The sequence below is a fragment of the Nerophis ophidion genome, linkage group LG02, assembly GCF_033978795.1.
Source record: "Nerophis ophidion isolate RoL-2023_Sa linkage group LG02, RoL_Noph_v1.0, whole genome shotgun sequence".
Lineage (NCBI taxonomy): Eukaryota > Metazoa > Chordata > Actinopteri > Syngnathiformes > Syngnathidae > Nerophis > Nerophis ophidion.
In genome coordinates this window covers 46121711-46140975 of record NC_084612.1, presented here as the reverse complement: position 1 = coordinate 46140975, position 19265 = coordinate 46121711, and the positions used below count along the sequence as shown (strand labels likewise).

The window sequence follows — 19265 nt, the reverse complement described above, 5'->3', positions numbered from 1 at the left end:
GGTCAATAGCATTTGATCGTTGTTTTTAAGATATCAGACGATATGTGATATCATATCAGATTGGGACACTACTAACATAAATATCTCTTTGTCACCTTGAGTTATGAGTGATCCATCATTACACATATACAAAACAAGAGGCGATTCACATGTACTATAGTGGCCCTCTGAGGGCTGCATAACTGCAATATGGCCTTCAATGAAGAGAGTTGCTTTATAGTTTGAGACTCATTGCACCGCACCACATTTGATGAATAATCTTTATTTGTGTGGGGCACAAGAAAGTGTTCAAGTTCCACTGGAGCACAAACAGTTGTCATTTCTGTGTTGTTTCAGAAATACATTTCAAACCTGGCAAAAAAACTTTAAAATTCTCTAGAACTTGTCAATACATTTTCCATTAACAAGAATACGTAAATGTTGCAGTTATCAACATTTCTAAATGGCTAAGTCAGCAGCTTGATGGACGCTGATGCAGACAAACAAGAGGAAACAATTATTCATGTTTATATTGAGAATGTGTAGTCTTTACAGAAATACACACACAAGTACAAACACTCAGTGTATGTTTAGGAGAATAAACAATACAATTGCAGATATTGAATATCCATTTTCTACCGCTTATTCCCTTTTGGGGTCGCGGGGGGCGCTGGCGCCTATCTCAGCTACAATCGGGCGGAAGGCGGGGTACACCCTGGACAAGTCGCCACCTCATCGCAGGGCCAACACAGATAGACAGACAACATTCACACTCACATTCACACACTAGGGCCAATTTAGTGTTGCCAATCAACCTATCCCCAGGTGCATGTCTTTGGAAGTGGGAGGAAGCCGGAGTACCCGGAGGGAACCCACGCATTCACGGGGAGAACATGCAAACTCCACACAGGAAGATCCCGAGCCTGGATTTGAACCCAGGACAGCAGGAACTTCGTATTGTGAGGCAGACGCACAAACCCCTCTGCCACCGTGAAGCCCATATTGAATATAACAACATCAATTTATCTAGTGTGTAAAGTGATTGCAAACCAAAGAAGTAATAGAATACACATGTTTAAGTGCGTGTGAGGGAGAGTGTAAAGGTTCTAGAAGGTGGGAGTCAGGAGCAAACGCTCAGACGGTGTCGGTGCTTCTGGCCTCCACCACCCTGGAGGACTTGGGATGTCCTGCTCTGGCCAGCCGCTCCTCCTCTTGTTTCTCCTTTCTCAGCAGACGATAGTTGAGGCCCATCCCCATGAAGAGGAAGAAGCTGGAGACGATGAGGAGGATCCCGCAGCCCTGGTAGGTGTACTTGTAGTCGTGGTAGATGTCCTTGAACTTGCCTGCGGAAGGCAAAGGTTGGTTGTTGTTGTGCAGATCAAAGAAAGACCAGTGAGTTACCTAGCAGAGGCGGGCCGAGCAGCACGGGTCCACATTCGATGATCGTCACCAGGCCCACGGCGCTGGAGAAGCGTTGGGCTCCCACCAGGTCCATCAAGGTCTCAAACAACACGGAGCTGAGCCAGCCAAAAGCAAAGCCAAAGAAGATGGAGTAGATGACAAAGCCTTTGTAGTCCACGGACATGGGGGCCAGGACATGGCACACGCCATTGTACAGCACAGAAGCGGCAAAGAAATACTGAATCCTGGGCCGAACCCACTTGGTGTTGGCTACAATGCCCATGGAGGGCCGGGCCACCATGTCAACGAAGGCCAAAACTGACAGCAGGAATGCCGCTTTCTCTTTTGGGATGTCCTTGCTCTTTGCAAAGTTACTGAGGAACACCAGCGGAGCAAAAAGACCAAAGAACATAATAATATTGCCCGAGATGTAGAGCAGGAAGCCGCGGTGCTTGAACAAGGACATGTCAATGAAGCTGTTTAGAATTTGCGAGCAGCCCGACCTCCCCGTGGTCTTCTCGGCGGGCTTGGCCTTGGGTCCGATGGGCCTCATGAGGGACCCGGCCACGCAGCAGTTGAGCAGCAGGCCGCCCAGGATCAGGAAGCTTCCTCTCCAGCCGAAGCGGTCGTAGAACCAGGTGTTGAGAGGGGCCAGCGTGGAGAGGAAAACCGGACTGCCGGCCATGGCGATGCCGTTGGCGATGGGTCTCCGGTTGTAGAAGTATTTCCCGATCATGGTAAGGGCAGGGTTGAGGTTGAAGGACAATCCCAGTCCTGAAAACATTTACAGAGGATCAGCACTTTTCAAACAGCAGGTGGCAGCAGTGTGCATGACTGACAACAACACCAGTACCTCCCACCACACCGATGCACAAGTACAAGGCTTGCACGGAGTTGCAGAAGGAGGCGGCAACCAGGCCCAGACCGGACAGACATCCTCCCAGCATCATCACACGCCGACTCCCATACTTGTTGACCAGGATGCTGCTGATGGGACCTGAGAGTTCACAAACAGTGCAGGTGTGTATTTGTCCACAAGAGGGCGACAGCAGAACATCTCTTGCAAAACCACTCCTGCAATCATTTGTGTCAGTGCTGTAGTCCACTTCTTTATACACTTTTAATAAATCATCTTTTATGTGTGTCAGTGCTGCACTGCAATAAAGTCCACTTCTTTATACACTTTTAATATATCATCTTTTATTGGCCTTATAGAAGTCATTTGTTAGTGGGACCTACTTGAATGGACTGAATGTGTGTGTGTGTGTGTGTGTGTGTGTGTGTGTGTGTGTCATGCCAGTATTGGTATGACTCAGTGGTGTGCCAGCAAGGCCTTTCTAACATAAATCATGATCATAAACTAATACAAGTTTTTAGTTTTAGTTAATTTTTTATTTACATTTCATAAATATATAAAAGTATTCATCACATTCTCTTCATGTCATATTAGGCTCCAGTGTTGCTGTTTTTAAGTTAGAGCTTTTATTTAATCAGAATTCATCTAGCTTGTTGCCAGTGCTGGATGAATTCAGTCCTTCTGAAACAGTCCAGTGTAAACAAACAGAGACCTTCAGTTAACAGACAGTTGCCATCAGATCACGAGTTGTTGACAGTACCCCATCCAGGTAGCCTTACTTTGAACATGACTGTGATTGGATACTCACTTGTCACTCCCAAGTATTCAATCACAAGTTGTGATTTATGAAAGCAGAAAGTGGCACCGAGCTATACCAAGCCAGCGGAGAAATCAGCGTTACTCACTTTTTTTAACCAACAAAAAAAGCAGAGCGAAATTTTGATTAGGTGAAAGATATATATTTGCAAGGGCAATTTCAAGAAGGATATTTAAAGAGAAACTAGATCCTGTGAGACGAGGTTAGCCAACCCAGGAAACAAGTTACCGTATTTCCTTGAATTTCCGCCGGGGCGCTAATTAATTTAAAACCTCTTCTTACACCTGTGCTTACCAAAGGCATGCGGTAAAAGTAAGCATGCACTAATTATTTTAAAACCTCTTCTCACTCCGGCACTTACCAAAGATATGCTTGGACCTTAAATCCTACTGAATAGCTCTCAATCTTCTTCCCTTTATGCGATTTCAAATTATCGGTATCGAAATCTAGTTATTTTTAAAAAATGTTTTTACTTTAGACAGAACCACGTCCTATGCGGATTTATCTATTCTTAAATGCACCAAAAATAGCCCGTTTCGTACAGTAGTGACACGTGTGTTACTGTATAGTATTTGTCATATCATAAATGATGGTCTTTTGAGTGGTATTTATTGAAGTGGGACTAAGTAGGACATCACTGAAGGCGTAGGTGGCAAAAACTAATTGCTTTGAATCCACACATCTGGGAGTGTGAGACTTTGCAAAGTGTATTTATTGCAGTGGGACTAAGTAGGACATCACTAAGGCCTAGGTGGGAAACATCACTGGTATGACTCCACCAGTGACGTGCGGTGAGGTTCATGGCTGGTGAGGCACTGACTTCATCACAGTCAGATTTATAAACATATGAACCCCTATAGAGTATCTTATTCACCATTTGATTGGCAGCAGTTAATGGGTTATGTTCTAAAAGCTCATACCAGCATTCTTACCTGCTTGGCACTCAGTATCAAGGGTTGGAATTGGGGGTTAAATCACCAAAAATGATTTCCGGCCGCTGCTGCTCACTGCTCCCAGGGGGTGAACAAGGGGATGGGTCAAATGCAGAGGACAAATTTCACCACACCTAGTGTGTGTGTGACAATCATTGGTACTTTAACTTAATGTAGCAGGTACTTTAGCTAGTATAGTATAGTATAAATAAATTACACTTATTATTATCATTATTAGCGCTAATACTGCTAACATTAACAATATTAAATAATCACATGTATGTACAAAATAACAAACACGACAGTACACAGTGTTGTCACTATGACAGTTGTAACCGCGCTCCAGCGGCAGTGTTCATTCATTGTCTTTACTGTAGCATAACAAATGCAGATGGCCTTAAAATGCCACAATACTCAGTCACCATATTTAAGTACCCAAAATAAAGACTCGACATAAATATAAATTCAATTGGATCAGAAACATTGGAGGAAACGGGATTAAAACCCGATGCTAACCGCGCATTGAAAATACATGGGTACGGCTAGTAGCTACTATTGGCAAACAAATTCACTTACCAACTCTGCGTAATATCTCAACATCGACACACTCTTTCGTCGCAACTCGGCCCTGACGGTCGGCACCTATAAGTTTACAATTAGTTGTAAAATTTTGGACGGTTGTTTTTACGATATGCAGGCAAACGACAACTTTAAAACATACCGGCTTCGGCTCAGCCAAGTAGTGCAAGAATGATCTCTGGGATCACTAACACCCCCTACCGCCAGGAGGCCGGAGAACAGGAGCCTTACATTGTACGTGTTTCGCAGCAGTTTTATGATTGCCCAGCACAAGAAATACGTTACACACATACTGTACATTATATACCTCTGCTAACTATGGAAATGTATAATATAATTCATATAGCAATACGGTCTCACTGCACAGCAGGCCAGCAGTTAGCCGAGTCACTGCGCAATCCATGGTGACGGGGAGGCTCAGCTGGCTGTGACTCACCGCAAGTAATTCTCAGTATTTGAACGGCTAATGTGAAAATTAAGCGATTTTGAATATAAAAATGTTAAACTTGTGAAGTTAAATGGAAAATAACTTTATAGTTTAATCACTGGATACATATAACAATATAATAAATGTTTTTTCTTTTTACATTTTTTTCTTTCCATGATGACTGACTGCACGTCACTGGACTCCACACGTCTGGGAGTGTGAGACTTTGCAAGGTGTATTTATTGAAGTCGGACATCACTAAGCCCTAGGTAGGAAACAACACTGGTATGACTCCTTCTGGCAAGGCTAAAGAGTATTTTAGGGAATGTGAGACTCTTCAAGGTGTAAACAACAACACAAACAGACATGGTTGACACCAGCAAGTGCGTGTGAGGGTCCACCAGGAAGACCCCTGCACAGCCCACCATGTGGAAGTAGAAGTTGTTGTTTGGAGGTTGTCCTAACTAATTTGGCAGCAGAGTGGCAGACAGACTTGTTAGATTGTTATCCAGCACCAAGTCTCAACACTAGCAATGAGTTCTTCCCTGCAGAGACAACTGCGGGGGATCAAAAGAATGGTGCGGAATATTATGAAGGTAATGGATGAACATGTAATGAAGGTAATGGATGAAAATGTTATGAAGGAAATGGCGGAAAATGTTATGAAGGTAATGAATGAAAATGGAGGTGCTTGTTAATGAAGTGGTGATGTGGACGTGCAGTCAGACATTCTCCTGCTGTCAGCCGAGTGTTAACACACAATATTTGCATTCATAACATAAGAAGCTTTGGATGCAAACATCCTGCTTGCTGATGTAATGAGGGATTAGTGAAACAAGCTCCTGTTGACACAACAGTAAATAACTGTCGAGTATATAATGTGTGCATGGACACAATGCAGCAGTTTACTCCACACCAGTGTTAACACAGCAGTAAATAACTGGCGAGTACATCATGTGTGCATGGACACAATGCAGCAGTTTACTTCACACCAGTGATGATACGACAACAGTACATGAACTGGCGAGTACATCATGTGTGCATGGACACAATGCAGCAGTTTACTTCACACCAGTGTTGATGTAACAACAGTAAATAACTGGCTAGTACATTATGTGCGCATGGACACAATGCAGCAGTTTACTTCACACCAGTGTTGACACAACAACAGTAAAAAAAACTGGCAAGTGCATTGTGTGTGCATGGGCACAATTCAGCAGTTTACTGTGTTTACTTCACACCAGTGATGATACAAAAACAGTACATAACTGGCGAGTAGATCAGGTGTGCATGGACACAATGCAGCAGTTTACTTCATACCAGTGTCGATACAACAACAGTAAATAACTGGCTAGTATATCGTGTGCATGGACACAATGAAGCAGTTTACTTCGCAGCAGTGTTGACACAACAACAGTAAATAACTGGCAAGTACATCATGTGTACATGGACACAATGCAGCAGTTGACTTGACAGCAGGAAGTGTCATCCTCAAACCTTCTGCCAAAAAGTATCATTTGTTTATCTGCTCTTCAAATACAAGAAGTGCTAATGTTATTATTGTAAATACCATACAGAAACATGTACAGTCAACTAACACCGTACCATACAGTAACACGTACAATCAACTAACACCGTTACATACAGTAACACGTATAGTCAACTAATACCGTACCATACAGTAACATCTACAGTCAACTTATACCGTACCATACAGTAACATGTACAGTCAACTAACACCGTACCATACAGTAACACGTATAGTCAACTAATACCGTACCATACAGTAACACGCACAGTCAACTAACACCGTACCATACAGTAACACGTACAGTCAACTAACACCGTACCATACAGTAACACATACAGTCAACTAACACCGTACCATACAGTAATACTTATAGCATATTACTGTTCTACTCCAGTAATTATCATATCGTAAACTAACAAGTAACATTTACAGTACATTACAGTAAATGTCCATACAATCATGTACTGTAACTGCAGAGCGGTGATTTTACAGTTAATTACTATAAAGTTACAACTAAATAATGCATACTTTTTAACCCTTTGACCCCAGCGGCTTTTAAAACGGTGCGGCCATAATGTTTGGTATTCAACAAATACTTGTCATGTCGCACCCACAGTGACACTGAAAAGGTGTGTTATTATTTGTGCTACAGTGCCATATTTATCTATTACTATTTGGAGTTTTCGGTAACAGCGACTAGACTGGATGTGATGTGACCAATCTAAATCAAAGACTAGATTTTTCCAATCTACGTCTAAGACTAGATGTGACCAATCTTAGTGTAAGACTAGATGTGACCAATCTAAGTCTAAGATTCGACATGACCAATCTAAGTCTATGACTAGATGTGACCAATCTATATCTAAGATTAGATGTGTCCAATCTAAGTCCAAGACTAGATGTGACCAATCTAAGTCCAAGACTAGATGTGACCAATCTAAGTCGACTAGATGTGACCAATCCAAGTTTAGTACCAGATGTGACCAATCTAAGTCTAAGACTAGATTTAACCAACCTAAGTCTAAGACTAGAAGTGACCAATCTAAGTCTAAGACGAGATGTGACCAATCAAAGTCCACGACTTGATGTGACCAAACTCAGTTTAAGACCTGATGTGACCAATCTAAATCTAAAACTAGGTGTGACCAATCTAAGTCTACAACGGAATATGACCAATCTAAGTCTAAGACTAAATGTGACCAATCTAAGTGGACTAGATGTGACCAATCTAAGTGTAAGACTAGATATTTCCAATCTAAATCCAAGTCTAAATGTGACCAATCTAAGTCTAAGACAAGATGTGACCAAATTAAGTCTAGGACTAGCTGTGACTAATCTAAGTCTACGACGAGATGTGACCAATATAAGTCTAAGACTACATGTGACCAATCTAAGTTTAAGACTACATGTGACCAATCTAAGTCCAAGACAAGATGTGACCAATCTAAGTCTACGACTAGATGTGACCAATCTAAGTCCAAGACAAGATGTGACCAATCTAAGTCTACGACTAGATGTGACCAATCTAAGTCTACGACGAGATGTGACCAATCTAAGTCCAAGACAAGATGTAACCAATCTAAGTCTACGACTAGATGTGACCAATCTAAGTCTACGACGAGATGTGACCAATCTAAGTCTAAGACTAAATGTGACCAATCTAAGTCTAAGATGAGATGTGACCAATCTAAGTCTAAGACTAGATGTGACCAATCTAAGTCTAAGATGAGATGTGACCAATCTAAGTCTAAAACTAGATGTGACTAATTTAAGTCTAAGACTAGTTGTGACCAATCTAAGTTTAGACCGGATGTGACCAATCTAAGTCTACGACTAGATGTGACCAATCTAAGTTTAAGACCAGATGTGACCAATTTAAGTCTAAGACTAAATGTGACCAATCTAAGTCTAAAACTAGATGTGTCCAATCTAAGTGTAAGACTAGATGTGACCAATCTAAGTCTAGACCAGATGTGACCAATCTAAATCTACGACTAGATGTGACCAATCTAAGTCTAAGACCAGATGTGACCGATCTAAGTCAAAGACTAGATGTGACCAATCTAAGTGTAAAACTCGATGTGACCAATCTATGTCTAATGTCATGAACTGATGGTGTCTACTGGGATGATTTGCTGAAGTCTTATAAGACTGACCAAAGAGTTTCCTTCATCTTTCTCAAGCTGCTGTGCCTAGTCCTAAAGACCGCTGTAAAGCCAGCAGGATTACAGTTGTCAAGTCCAGTACTGGCAGGGTGTCTGTAGACCAGTAGAACTCACCTCCTCCGTAGGTGACTGCCAGCATGATGGAGGAGATCCAGGAGACCTGGCTGCTAGTCACGTCAAAGATGGACTCGATCTCTTTGAAGAAGACGGTGATGGACTTGGGGAAGGCGTAGGAGAAGCCGATGGAGATGAAGGCTCCGATCACCACCATCCAGCCCCAGCCTCCCTCAGGGGGGGTGTAGCCCACAGGACCGCCCACTGCTGCCGGCATGTTCTTCTCTTAACTTCTGCTTGTTTGTGTGAGGTGCAGCTAGGACTTCCTCTGCAGAAGAACACAACATGGAATTTAGACCAGATATTTCATGTTCACACTGAGAAACTTTGGTATTTTTTGGAAATAATCATGAAGTTAGAATTTCATGGCAGCAAAGTAGTCAGAGGGACATTTTTACCAGTGTGTTACATGGCCTTTCCTTTTAACAACACTCAGTAAAGATTTGGGAACTGAGGAGACACATTTTTGAAGTGGAATTTTTCCCCATTCTTGCTTGATGTACAGCTTAAGTTGTTCAACAGTCTCCCCTCTCATATTTTAGCCTTCACACATTTTCAATGTCTGGACTACAGGCAGGCCAGTCTAGTACGTGCACTCTTTTACTACGAAGCCATGCTGTTGTAACACCTGGCTTGGCATTGTCTTGCTGAAATAAGCAAGGGCGTCCATGATAACGTTGCTTGGATGGCAACATATGTTGCTCTAAAAGCTGGATGTACCTTTCAGCATTAATGGTGCCTTCACAGATGTGTAAGTTACCCATGCCTTGGCCACTTAAACACTCCCATACCATCACACATGCTGCCTTTTACACTTTGACCCTAGAACAGACCGGATGGTTCTTTTCTTCTTTTGTCCACAGTTTCCAAACACAATTAGAAATGTGGACTTGTCAGGCCACAGAACACTTTCCACTTTGTATCAGTCCATCTTAGATGAGCTCTGGCCCAGTGAAGTGTTTCTGGGTGTTGTTGATACATGGCTTTGGCTTTGCATAGTAGAGTTTTAACTTGCACTTACAGATGTAGCGACCAACTGTAGTTACTGACAATGGTTTTCTGAAATGTTCCTGAGCCCATGTGGTGATATCTTTTACACACTGATGTGGCTTTTTGATGCAGTACTGCCTGAGGGATCCAAGGTGCGTAATACCATGGCTTACGTGCAGTGATTTATCCAGACTCTCTGAACCTTTTGATGATATTATGGAACGTAGATGGTGAGATCCTTAAATTCCTTGCAATAGCTGCTTGAGAAATGTTGTTCTTAAACAATTTGCTCAGGCATTTGTTGACAAACTGGTGACCCTGGCTCGCCCCGTCCTTGTTTGTGAATGAGTGAGCATTTCATGGAAGCTGAATTTATACCCAATCATGGCACCCACCTGTTCCCAATTAGCCCGTTTACCTGGGGGATGTTCCAAATAAGTCTTTGATGAGCATTCCTCAAGTTTCTCCCTCTTTTTTGCCACTTGTGTCAGCTTTTTTGAAACATGTTGCTGCCATTACATTCCATACGAGCTAATATGTACAAACAATACCAAAGTTTCTCAGTGTGAACATGAAATATATCTTGTCTTTGCAGTGTAGTCAACTGAATATAAGTTGAAAAGGATTTGTTGTATTCTCTTTTTATTTACCACTTACACAACATGAAAACTGTACTGCTTTTGGCTTTTGTACTTTTAACATTTAAATCTCAACATCAACTTCAGGTTTATCTGCCAATTATAATTATTTTTAAGTTTGTATAATTTTAATTTTTTTTTTCTGTTTCGTGCCCTTTTTGTCAACCAAAACTTTGTCTTTTTATGGAAAACACACAAAATATGCAATATTTTCCCCTAAAAACATTACAAATATATCAAAGGATCAAATATTTAATATTTTGATCCTTGGGACCTCGATTGGTCAATAATCCATTACAACATTGATGTTGATTCATAGTTATTTTTTGAGAAATGAAATAATCAGAAGACCTCTATTAAAAATAAAAACAAAAGATCCAGTTTTCCCTCGCCAATACGCAGGTCACCGGGGCCCCCTTCTGGAGCCAGGCCTGGAGATGGGGCACGATGGCGAGCGCCTGGTGGCCAGGCCTGTCCATAACAAACACCATGTTCAAACATAAGGGTGTCCATATGTGCACTTGGCACCAGGACACCCTAGGCCGCAGTTCCATGATAGACTTTGTAGTTGCGTCACTGGCTTTGAGGTCTCATGTTTTGGACACTTGGGTGAAGAGAAGGGCAGAGTTTGCTACCGATCACCACCTGGTGGTGAGTTGGCTGCGATGATGGGGGAGGAAGCCGGACAGACCTGGCAGGACCAAACGCATTGTAAGGGTCTGGTGGGAACGTCTAGCAGTCTCCTGTCAGAGAAAGTTTCAATTTCCACCTCACGAGGGAGATGCTGGACATTGAATCCGAGTGGACCATGTTCCATACCTCTATTGTCGAGGCGGCCGATTGGAGCAATGGTCGCAAGATGGTTGGTGCCTGTCGCGCTGGCAGTCAAGCTGAAGAAAGAGTCCTTTTGGGTCCTTTTGGCTCATGGCACTCTGGAGGCAGTGGAGAGGTACCGACAGGCCAAGCGGCGTGTGGCTTTAGCGGCCGATGAGGCAAAAACTCCGACATAGGAGGAGTTCGGGGAAGCCATGGAAAACAATTTCCAGATGGTTTCGAAGAGATTCTGGACCACTATCCACCGCCTCATGAAGTGGAAGCAGTACATTGTCAACACTGTGTATGGTGAGAATAGTGTGCTGCTGACCTCGACTGTGGATGTTGTGGATCGGCGGAGGGAATACTTCGAAGACATCCTCAATCCCACCAACACGTCTTCCTTTGAGGAAGCAGTGCCTGGGGAGTCTGTGGTGGGCTCTCCTATTTCTGGGGCTGAGGTTTCCACTGTAGTTCAAAAGCTCCTCGGTGGAAAGGCCCCGCGGGTGGATGAGAGCCGCCTGGAGTTCCTTCAGGCTCTGGATGCTGTGGGGCTGTTTTGGTTGACAAGACTTTGCAAAACATCGGGGGCGATACCTCTGGATTGGCAGACTGGGGTGGTGGCTAAAAAGGGGAACCTAAGGGGTGTGTTCCAACTATAGTGGGATCACGTTGCTCAGCCTTCCCGGTAAGGTCTTTTCCGGTGTACTGGAGAGGAGGTTAAGGCGGATAGTCAAACCTCTGATTCAGGAGGAACAGTGTGGTTTTCGTCCTGGTTGTGGAACTGTGGAACAGCTCTATACTCTCGGCAGGGTCCTTGAGGGTGCATGGGAGTTTGCCCAACCAGTCAACATGTGCTTTGTGGACTTAGAGAAGGCTATTGACTGTGTACACCGGGAAGTCTTGTGGGAAGTGCTCAGAGAGTATGGGTTATCGGACTGTCTGATTGTGACGGACCACTCCTTGTATGATCAGTGTCAGAGCTTGGTCCGCATTGCCGGCAGTAAGTTGAAGGTTGGACTCCGCCAAGGCTGCCCTTTGTCACTGATTCTGTTCATTACTTTTATGGACAAAATTTCTAGGCGCAGTCAGAGCATTGAGGGGATCCAATTTGGTGGCTGCAGGATTAGGTCTCTGCTTTTTGCAGATGATGTGGTCCTGATGGCGTCATCTGGCCAGGATCTTCAGCTCTCGTTGGATAGGTTACAGCCAAGTGTGAAGCGACTGGGATGGGAATCAGCACCTCCAAGTCTAATAAATTGAGGCAGAGCCCAATAGAAGCCACCTTCAAAGGCCTACTAAAATTAGATTTTCTTATTTAAACGGGGATAGCAGGTCCATTCTATGTGTCGTACTTGATCATTTCGCAAAATTGCCATATTTTTGCTGAAAGGATTTAGTAGAGAACATCGACGATAAAATTCACAACTTTTGGTAGCTAATAAAAAAGCCTTGCCTGTACCGGAAGTAGCAGACAATGTGCGCGTGACGTCACCGGTTTTAGAGCTCCTCACATCCTCACTTCGTATACAATCATGGCCACCAGCAGCTAGAGCGATTCTGACCAAGAAAGCGACAATTTCCCCATTAATTTGAGCGAGGATGAAAGATTCGTGGATGAGGATAGTGAGAGTGAAGGACTAGAAAAAAAAAAGTTAAAAAAAAAAAAGGTGAGGGCAGTGGGAGCGATTCAGATGTTATTAGACATTCTGGAAAATCCCTTATCTGCTTAATGTGTAACTAGTGTTTTAGTGAGATTATATGGTACCTGAAAGTCAGACCGTCTGGGTGTGGCCACGGGTGTGGTGACTGCCAGTGTCTCCGGTTGGAGGAGGTAAGAGGGTCCGCAGCTGCAGGAGGACGCAAGCTCCGCTCATGTCTACGGTAAGAGCCAACTTATTAACACAATTTTCTCACAGAAACCTGCCGGTTGACATGTGGTCGGGAACCATGTTCGCTTGACCGCTTTGTTCCATAGTTGAGCTTCACCTTAGGGAATTTTAAACAAGGAAACACCGTGTTTGTGTTGCTAAAGGCAGCTGCAATACACCGCTTCCCACCTCCATCTTTCTACTTTTACTTCTCCATTATTAAATGAACAAATTGCAAAAGATTCAGCAATACTTATGTCCAGAATACTGTGTAATTATGCGATTAAAGCAGACTACTTATAGCTTGGATCGGGCTGGTAAAAAATGTCCACTACAACCGGTGACGTCAAACGCATGCGTCATCATACCGCAACGTTTTCAACAGGATACATCGCGCAAAATTTAAAATGGCAATTTAGTAAACTAAAAATGCCGTATTGGCATGTGTTGCAATGTTAAGATTTCATCATTGATATATAAACTATTAGACTGCGGGGTCGGTAGTAGTGGGTTTCATCATTGGATAGGTTACAGCCAAGTGTGAAGCGACTGGGATGGGAATCAGCACCTCCAAGCGTAATAAATTGAGGCAGAGCCCAATAGAAGCCACCTTTAACATTCTAAAACTGTGTCAGAAAATACTTGGAATCAACCCAATTACATCTGTCAATCAACCGCTTTGGCACAATCCTAAAATCATAATTAATAAAAATGTGGTTAAATGGAAAACATGAAATGACAAAGGTATTACTAAACCTGATCATATTATTAATAAAAACTCTTTTAAACCGTTCAATGATTTAGTTGATCAATATTATGTGCCCAGAAATCAATTTTTACATTTTATCTCTTTAAAACATGCAGTAAATAATTGCATATCCTCTGGAAGCATGTCTTTAAATAGCCATGAACTGGAAGATACACTTTTTATTCAAGATACAATTAAGAAATGAATACAACTATCCTATGGAATAATAAATTAACACTATACTAGAAATGCAAATGATGCATGTGTTCGGAAATGGATGATGGACTTAAACATTTTAGATGAAAGAGACATATCATGGAATGATATTTGGAAAAATACCAATAAGCCCTTTAGAAACATTAAAGATAAGCTGACTCAATTTAAAGGGGAACATTATCACAATTTCTGAAGGGTTAAAACCAATAAAAATCGGTTCCCAGTGAGTTATTTTATTTTTCGAAGTTTTTCTCAAAATTTTACCCATTACGCAATACTCCGAAAAACGGCTTCCAAGTGCCTGATTTTTACCATCATTATATCCACCCGTCCATTATCCTGTGATGTCACAGCGTGAAACAACCAAAAAAAAACATGGCGGATAGCACAGAAAGGTATAGCGATATTAGCTCAGATTCAGACTCGGATTTCAGCGGCGTAAGCAATTCAACAGATTACGCATGTATTGAAACGGATGGTTGGAGTGTGGAGGCAGGTAGCGAAAACGAAATTGAAGAAGAAACTGAAGCTATTGAGCTATATCGCTTTGAACCGTATACAAGCGAAACCGACGAAAATGACACAACAGCCATTGACATGGGAGGAAGCGAGGACGAATTCGGCGATCGCCTTCTAACCAACGATTGGTATGTGTTTGTTTGGCATTAAAAATGGGTGGAGGGAAAGGCTGGATGCAAATATAGCTACTGATGAGGCATAATGATGCAATATGTACATACAGCTAGCCTAAATAGCATGTTAGCATTGATTAGCTTGCAGTCATGCCGTGACCAAATATGTCTGATTAGCACACTCCACATAAGTCAATAACATCAACAAAACTCACCTTTGTGCATTCATGCACAACGTTATAAGTTTGGTGGACAAAATGAGACTGAAAAAGAAGTGGCATAAATCACGTCTTAGCCAAGACGTCCAGGGGGTTTACCTCGCTTGTCTGCGGGAACAGACTGCCGTCGTCCCACTCCGGCAGATTCAGTGGAGGTCTATTTTCCAATATTGCAGATTTCTTTGACTTTATCGTTGGAAATGCATCTGCTTTGAGTGTCGCAGGATATCCACACATTTTTGCCATCTCTGTCGTTGCAACTTGAATCCGCCTCTGTTCGTGTTGTTACACCCTCCGACAACACACCAACGAGGCATGATGTCTCCAAGGTACAGGAAAACAGTCGAAAAAACGGAAAATAACAGCTGATTTGACTTGTTGCGTGTAATAAGATTGAGAAAATGGCAGATCGCTTCATGTTGTGACGTCACGGGTGAAAGGTCATCGCTCCGACAGGCTATCAATTGAAAGGCGTTTAAATCGCCAAATTCACCCTTTTAGAGTTCGGAAATCGGTTAAAAAAACATATGGTCTTTTTTCTGCAACAACAAGGTATATATTGATGCTTACATAGGTCTGGTGATAATGTTCCCCTTTAAGATATTGAATAGATTGTATTTTACATCTTCTCAGCTGTTTAAAACTGGTGCAGTAGATAGCAAGTTACACATGAAGTGTCGGGCAGACGAGTCAACTCTTGTTCATTTATTGTGGGAATGTCAGAGAATAAAAGAGTTATGGTTGAAAACAACAAAAGAAGCAATTCCAGAACCAAACCTGACTCCTTAACATAAATATCCCAATGACACTGCAAAGTTGTATTCTTGGGGATCTCCATTAATTTAGTATTGTGTCATCAAAGAGTAAAAATGCATTTCTTTCAATATGCATAATAACAAAAAGGGTAATATCAAAGAAATGTATAGATGTTGATAGTCCAACACATTCTGACTGGTATACACAAGCTTTGGATATGATATCAGTAGTAAATTTGTTTTTTATTTAGATATTTGGTTTCACTATGTAAAGCGCTTTGAGTACCTAGAGAAAAAGCGCTATATAAATATAATTCACTTCACTTTTTAATATTAATGAACCAAAAATATGACTGATTTTTATCTTTGTGAAAATATTGGACACAGTGTGTTTCAAGCTTATGCCATGCGAAGCAAGTGTAAGCCACTGTGACACTATTGTTCATTTTTATTTTTTATAAATGTCTAATGATAATTTCAATGAGGGATTTTTAATCACTGCTATGTTGAAATTGTTACTGGTATTAATACTGTTGTTGATAATATTCTCTTTATTTTCACTACTTTTGGATTGTTCTGTGTCGTGTTTGTGTGTCCTCTAAATTGCTCTGTTTATTGTTACTGTTCTGAGTGTTGCTGGGTCGGGTTTGGTTCTGGAATTGGATTGCATTGTTATGGTATTGCTGTTTATTTTTGTGTTGGATTGATTGGTCTAAACATGGCAGCTACGGAGGAGCCTCTTAAAGACAAATACCCTTCGGGCCCCTGGTCTAAACATAGCAGCTAAAGAGGAGCCCCATAAAAACACAGACCCTTTGGGCCCATGGTCTAACATGGCAGCTACGGAGGAGCCCCTTAAAGGCACATACCCTTTGGGCCCCTGGTCTAAACATGGCAGCTACGGAGGAGCCTCTTAAAGGCACATACCCTTTGGGCCCCTGGTCTAAACATACCAGCTAAAGAGGAGCATCTTAAAAGCACATACCCTTTGGGCCCCTGGTCTAAACATGGCAGCTACAGAGGAGCATCTTAAAGACACATACCCTTTGGGCCCCTGGTCTAAACATGGCAGCTAAAGAGGAGCATCTTAAAAGCACATACCCCTTGGGCCCCTGGTCTAAACATGGCAGCTACAGAGGAGCATCTTAAAGACACATACCCTTTGGGCCCCTGTTCTAAACATAGCAGCTAAAGAGGAGCATCTTAAAAGCACATACCCTTTAGGCCCCTGGTCTAAACATGGCTGCTATGGAGGAGCCTCTTAAAAGCACATACCCTTTAGGCCCCTGGTTTAAACATGGCTGCTATGGAGGAGCCTCTTAAAGGCTCATACCCTTTGGGCCCCTGGTCTAAACATGGCAGCTAAAGAGGAGCATCTTAAAAGCACATACCCTTTAGGCCCCTGGTCTAAACATGGCTGCTATGGAGGAGCCTCTTAAAGACACATACCCTTTGGGCCCCTGGTCTAAACATAGCAGCTAAAGAGGAGCATCTTAAAAGCACATACCCTTTAGTCCCCTGGTCTAAACATGGCTGCTATGGAGGAGCCTCTTAAAGGCTCATACCCTTTGGGCCCCTGGTCTAAACATGGCAGCTGAAGAGGAGCCTCGTAAAGGCACAGACATGTGGCAGATCGTATACAACACCACTACTTACTTGTCAGCTGACCACTAGAGACCGAAACTTGACATAAGTTGTTCCTGCCAGACATGTCCTACTTTCAGTGTACTATCAGTTGTCGAACCAAGGTACCAAATACTTTTATTTTTTCCAATTAGCCTGCACACCTGTGGGATGTTCCAAATAAGTGTTTGATGAGCGTTCCTCAACTTTATCAGTATTTTTTGCCACCATTCCCAACTTCTTTGTCACGTGTTGCTGGCGTCAAATTGTAAAGTTAATGATTATTTGCAAAAAAAAAATTTTTTTTAATCAGTTTGAACATCAAATATGTTGTCTTTGTAGCATATTCAACTGAATATGGGTTGAAAATGATTTGCAAATCATTGTATTCAGTTTATATTGACAATTTCCCAACTCATATGGAAACAAAGTTTGTTGATATATATATATATATATATATATATATATATATGTCTTAATTAGATCATCCAGAGAATAGTGCTCGATACCGTGGTAAAGCGCAATATATGTATGTGTGGGAAAAAAATCACAAGACTACTTCATCTCAGATGAAGTAGTCTTGTGATTTTTTCCCACACATACATACGTATATATATATATATATATATATATATATATATAAATATATATATATATATATATATATATGTATATATATATATATATATATATATATATATACGTATGTATATAAATATCGTTTTCATTGACATCGTGCATCAGACATTCCTATCAATGAATTCATATTTGCATACATCATATATCTATTGTATGGTCAACCTATCAAAGTTATGTTTTTTGTTTACATTCCAACAAAGCCAAACCTCCCCCAAAGGAAAAAAGAAAAGAAAAGAGAAAAACAACACAAGAAAAACAGAACAAACCGAGTAGTAATAATTACAAATGAATAAAAAATACTACTAAAATATATAATAAGAAGAATAATAATAACAATATTAATAATAACAAATGAAAGAATATGAACAGATACTAAATTAATAAAATCATATTTTTTTTGTTCGATTTCTTGGCCATATGGCCCAGCCCAATGTTTCTACTACCATTGTGACTGTGGTCTACGTGCACCATGAGGTATTTTGGCTCGCGTTAAAGGGTTCAGCATCTTACCTCTCAAAGTGGGCCAGATAATCTCAGCGGGACACGTCCACACCAGTCATCTGACGATGTCCACACTAATATCACTGATATACTTCACAGATGTTCCAGAAGTCTTCTGTGGTTCTCCATCAGGTGGACCACAGAAGTGTTGCCTCAGACCTCATCAGGTGCCAACAAAGTCCAGTTGGGAGTTGATTCAGTGGCCAGAAGCAACCTGGACCCCGTGGAGCAAAGTGCTTGTGTGGGTCAGCTCTTATTGGCTTAGAACCATGGTCTTACAATGGCTGTTCCCGCCCCTGGTCATGTGCTAGGTCTGGGTCCTTCACATGGTGACCTCAGGAAGTGCCAGCCGGTCTGGGCTCTCAGAGATAAGATGTGACACCACTTCCTCCATTGGCTGATTCATTAACTACAGTATGACCCGCCTCCAGCAGATATTGTTGATCACCCCTAGAAACACTTGAAGACTTCACAGGTCCTACATGACCCAGTCCTTTGTAGAAGTACTGGAACACTTCACAGGTCCTACATGACCCAGTCCTTTATAGAAGAACTGGAACACCACAGGTCCTACATGACCCAGTCCTTTATAGAAGAACTCACAGTCCTACATGACCCAGTCCTTTGTAGAAGAACTTGAAGACTACACAGGTCCTACATGACCCAGTCCTTTGTAGAAGAACTTGAAGACTACACAGGTCCTACATGACCCAGTCCTTTGTAGAAGAACTTGAAGACCACACAGGTCCTACATGACCCAGTCCTTTGTAGAAGCAATTAAAAAACTCACAGGTCCTACATCAATGGTCCCCAACCACCG

General features: G+C 42.0%; 1 protein-coding gene across 2 annotated transcripts; it reads right to left on the bottom strand.

Moving 5' to 3' along the window:
• Nucleotides 1-13: 13 nt before the first annotated feature.
• On the bottom strand, nt 14-18685 carry LOC133541500 (monocarboxylate transporter 1-like). Of its 2 annotated transcripts, XM_061884959.1 has the most exons (6): nt 18455-18685; nt 13011-13121; nt 8802-9069; nt 2234-2377; nt 1381-2154; nt 14-1322 (listed from the first exon to the last, which is right to left on the bottom strand). In XM_061884959.1, exons 3-6 carry the CDS (start codon nt 9016-9018, stop codon nt 1114-1116), a joined length of 1344 nt encoding a protein of 447 aa, XP_061740943.1. In that variant the 5' UTR covers nt 9019-9069; nt 13011-13121; nt 18455-18685; the 3' UTR covers nt 14-1113. The 2 variants fall into 2 exon arrangements, with proteins under 2 accessions (XP_061740943.1, XP_061740935.1); XM_061884951.1 differs by lacking the exon at nt 13011-13121 and having other exon boundaries at nt 15-1322.
• Between the last annotated feature and the right edge of the window lie 580 nt (nt 18686-19265).

Excerpts from the sequence above, each read along its gene's own strand:
- LOC133541500 (XM_061884959.1), bottom strand. The coding sequence starts at position 9,018 with ATGCCGGCAGCAGTGGGCGGTCCTGTGGGCTACACCCCCCCTGAGGGA. Across the intron at positions 2,155-2,233 it reads GTGCATCGGTGTGGTGGGAG|GACTGGGATTGTCCTTCAAC; the intron begins GTACTGGTGTTG and ends AAATGTTTTCAG. Across the intron at positions 1,323-1,380 it reads GCTCGGCCCGCCTCTGCTAG|GCAAGTTCAAGGACATCTAC; the intron begins GTAACTCACTGG and ends TGCCTTCCGCAG.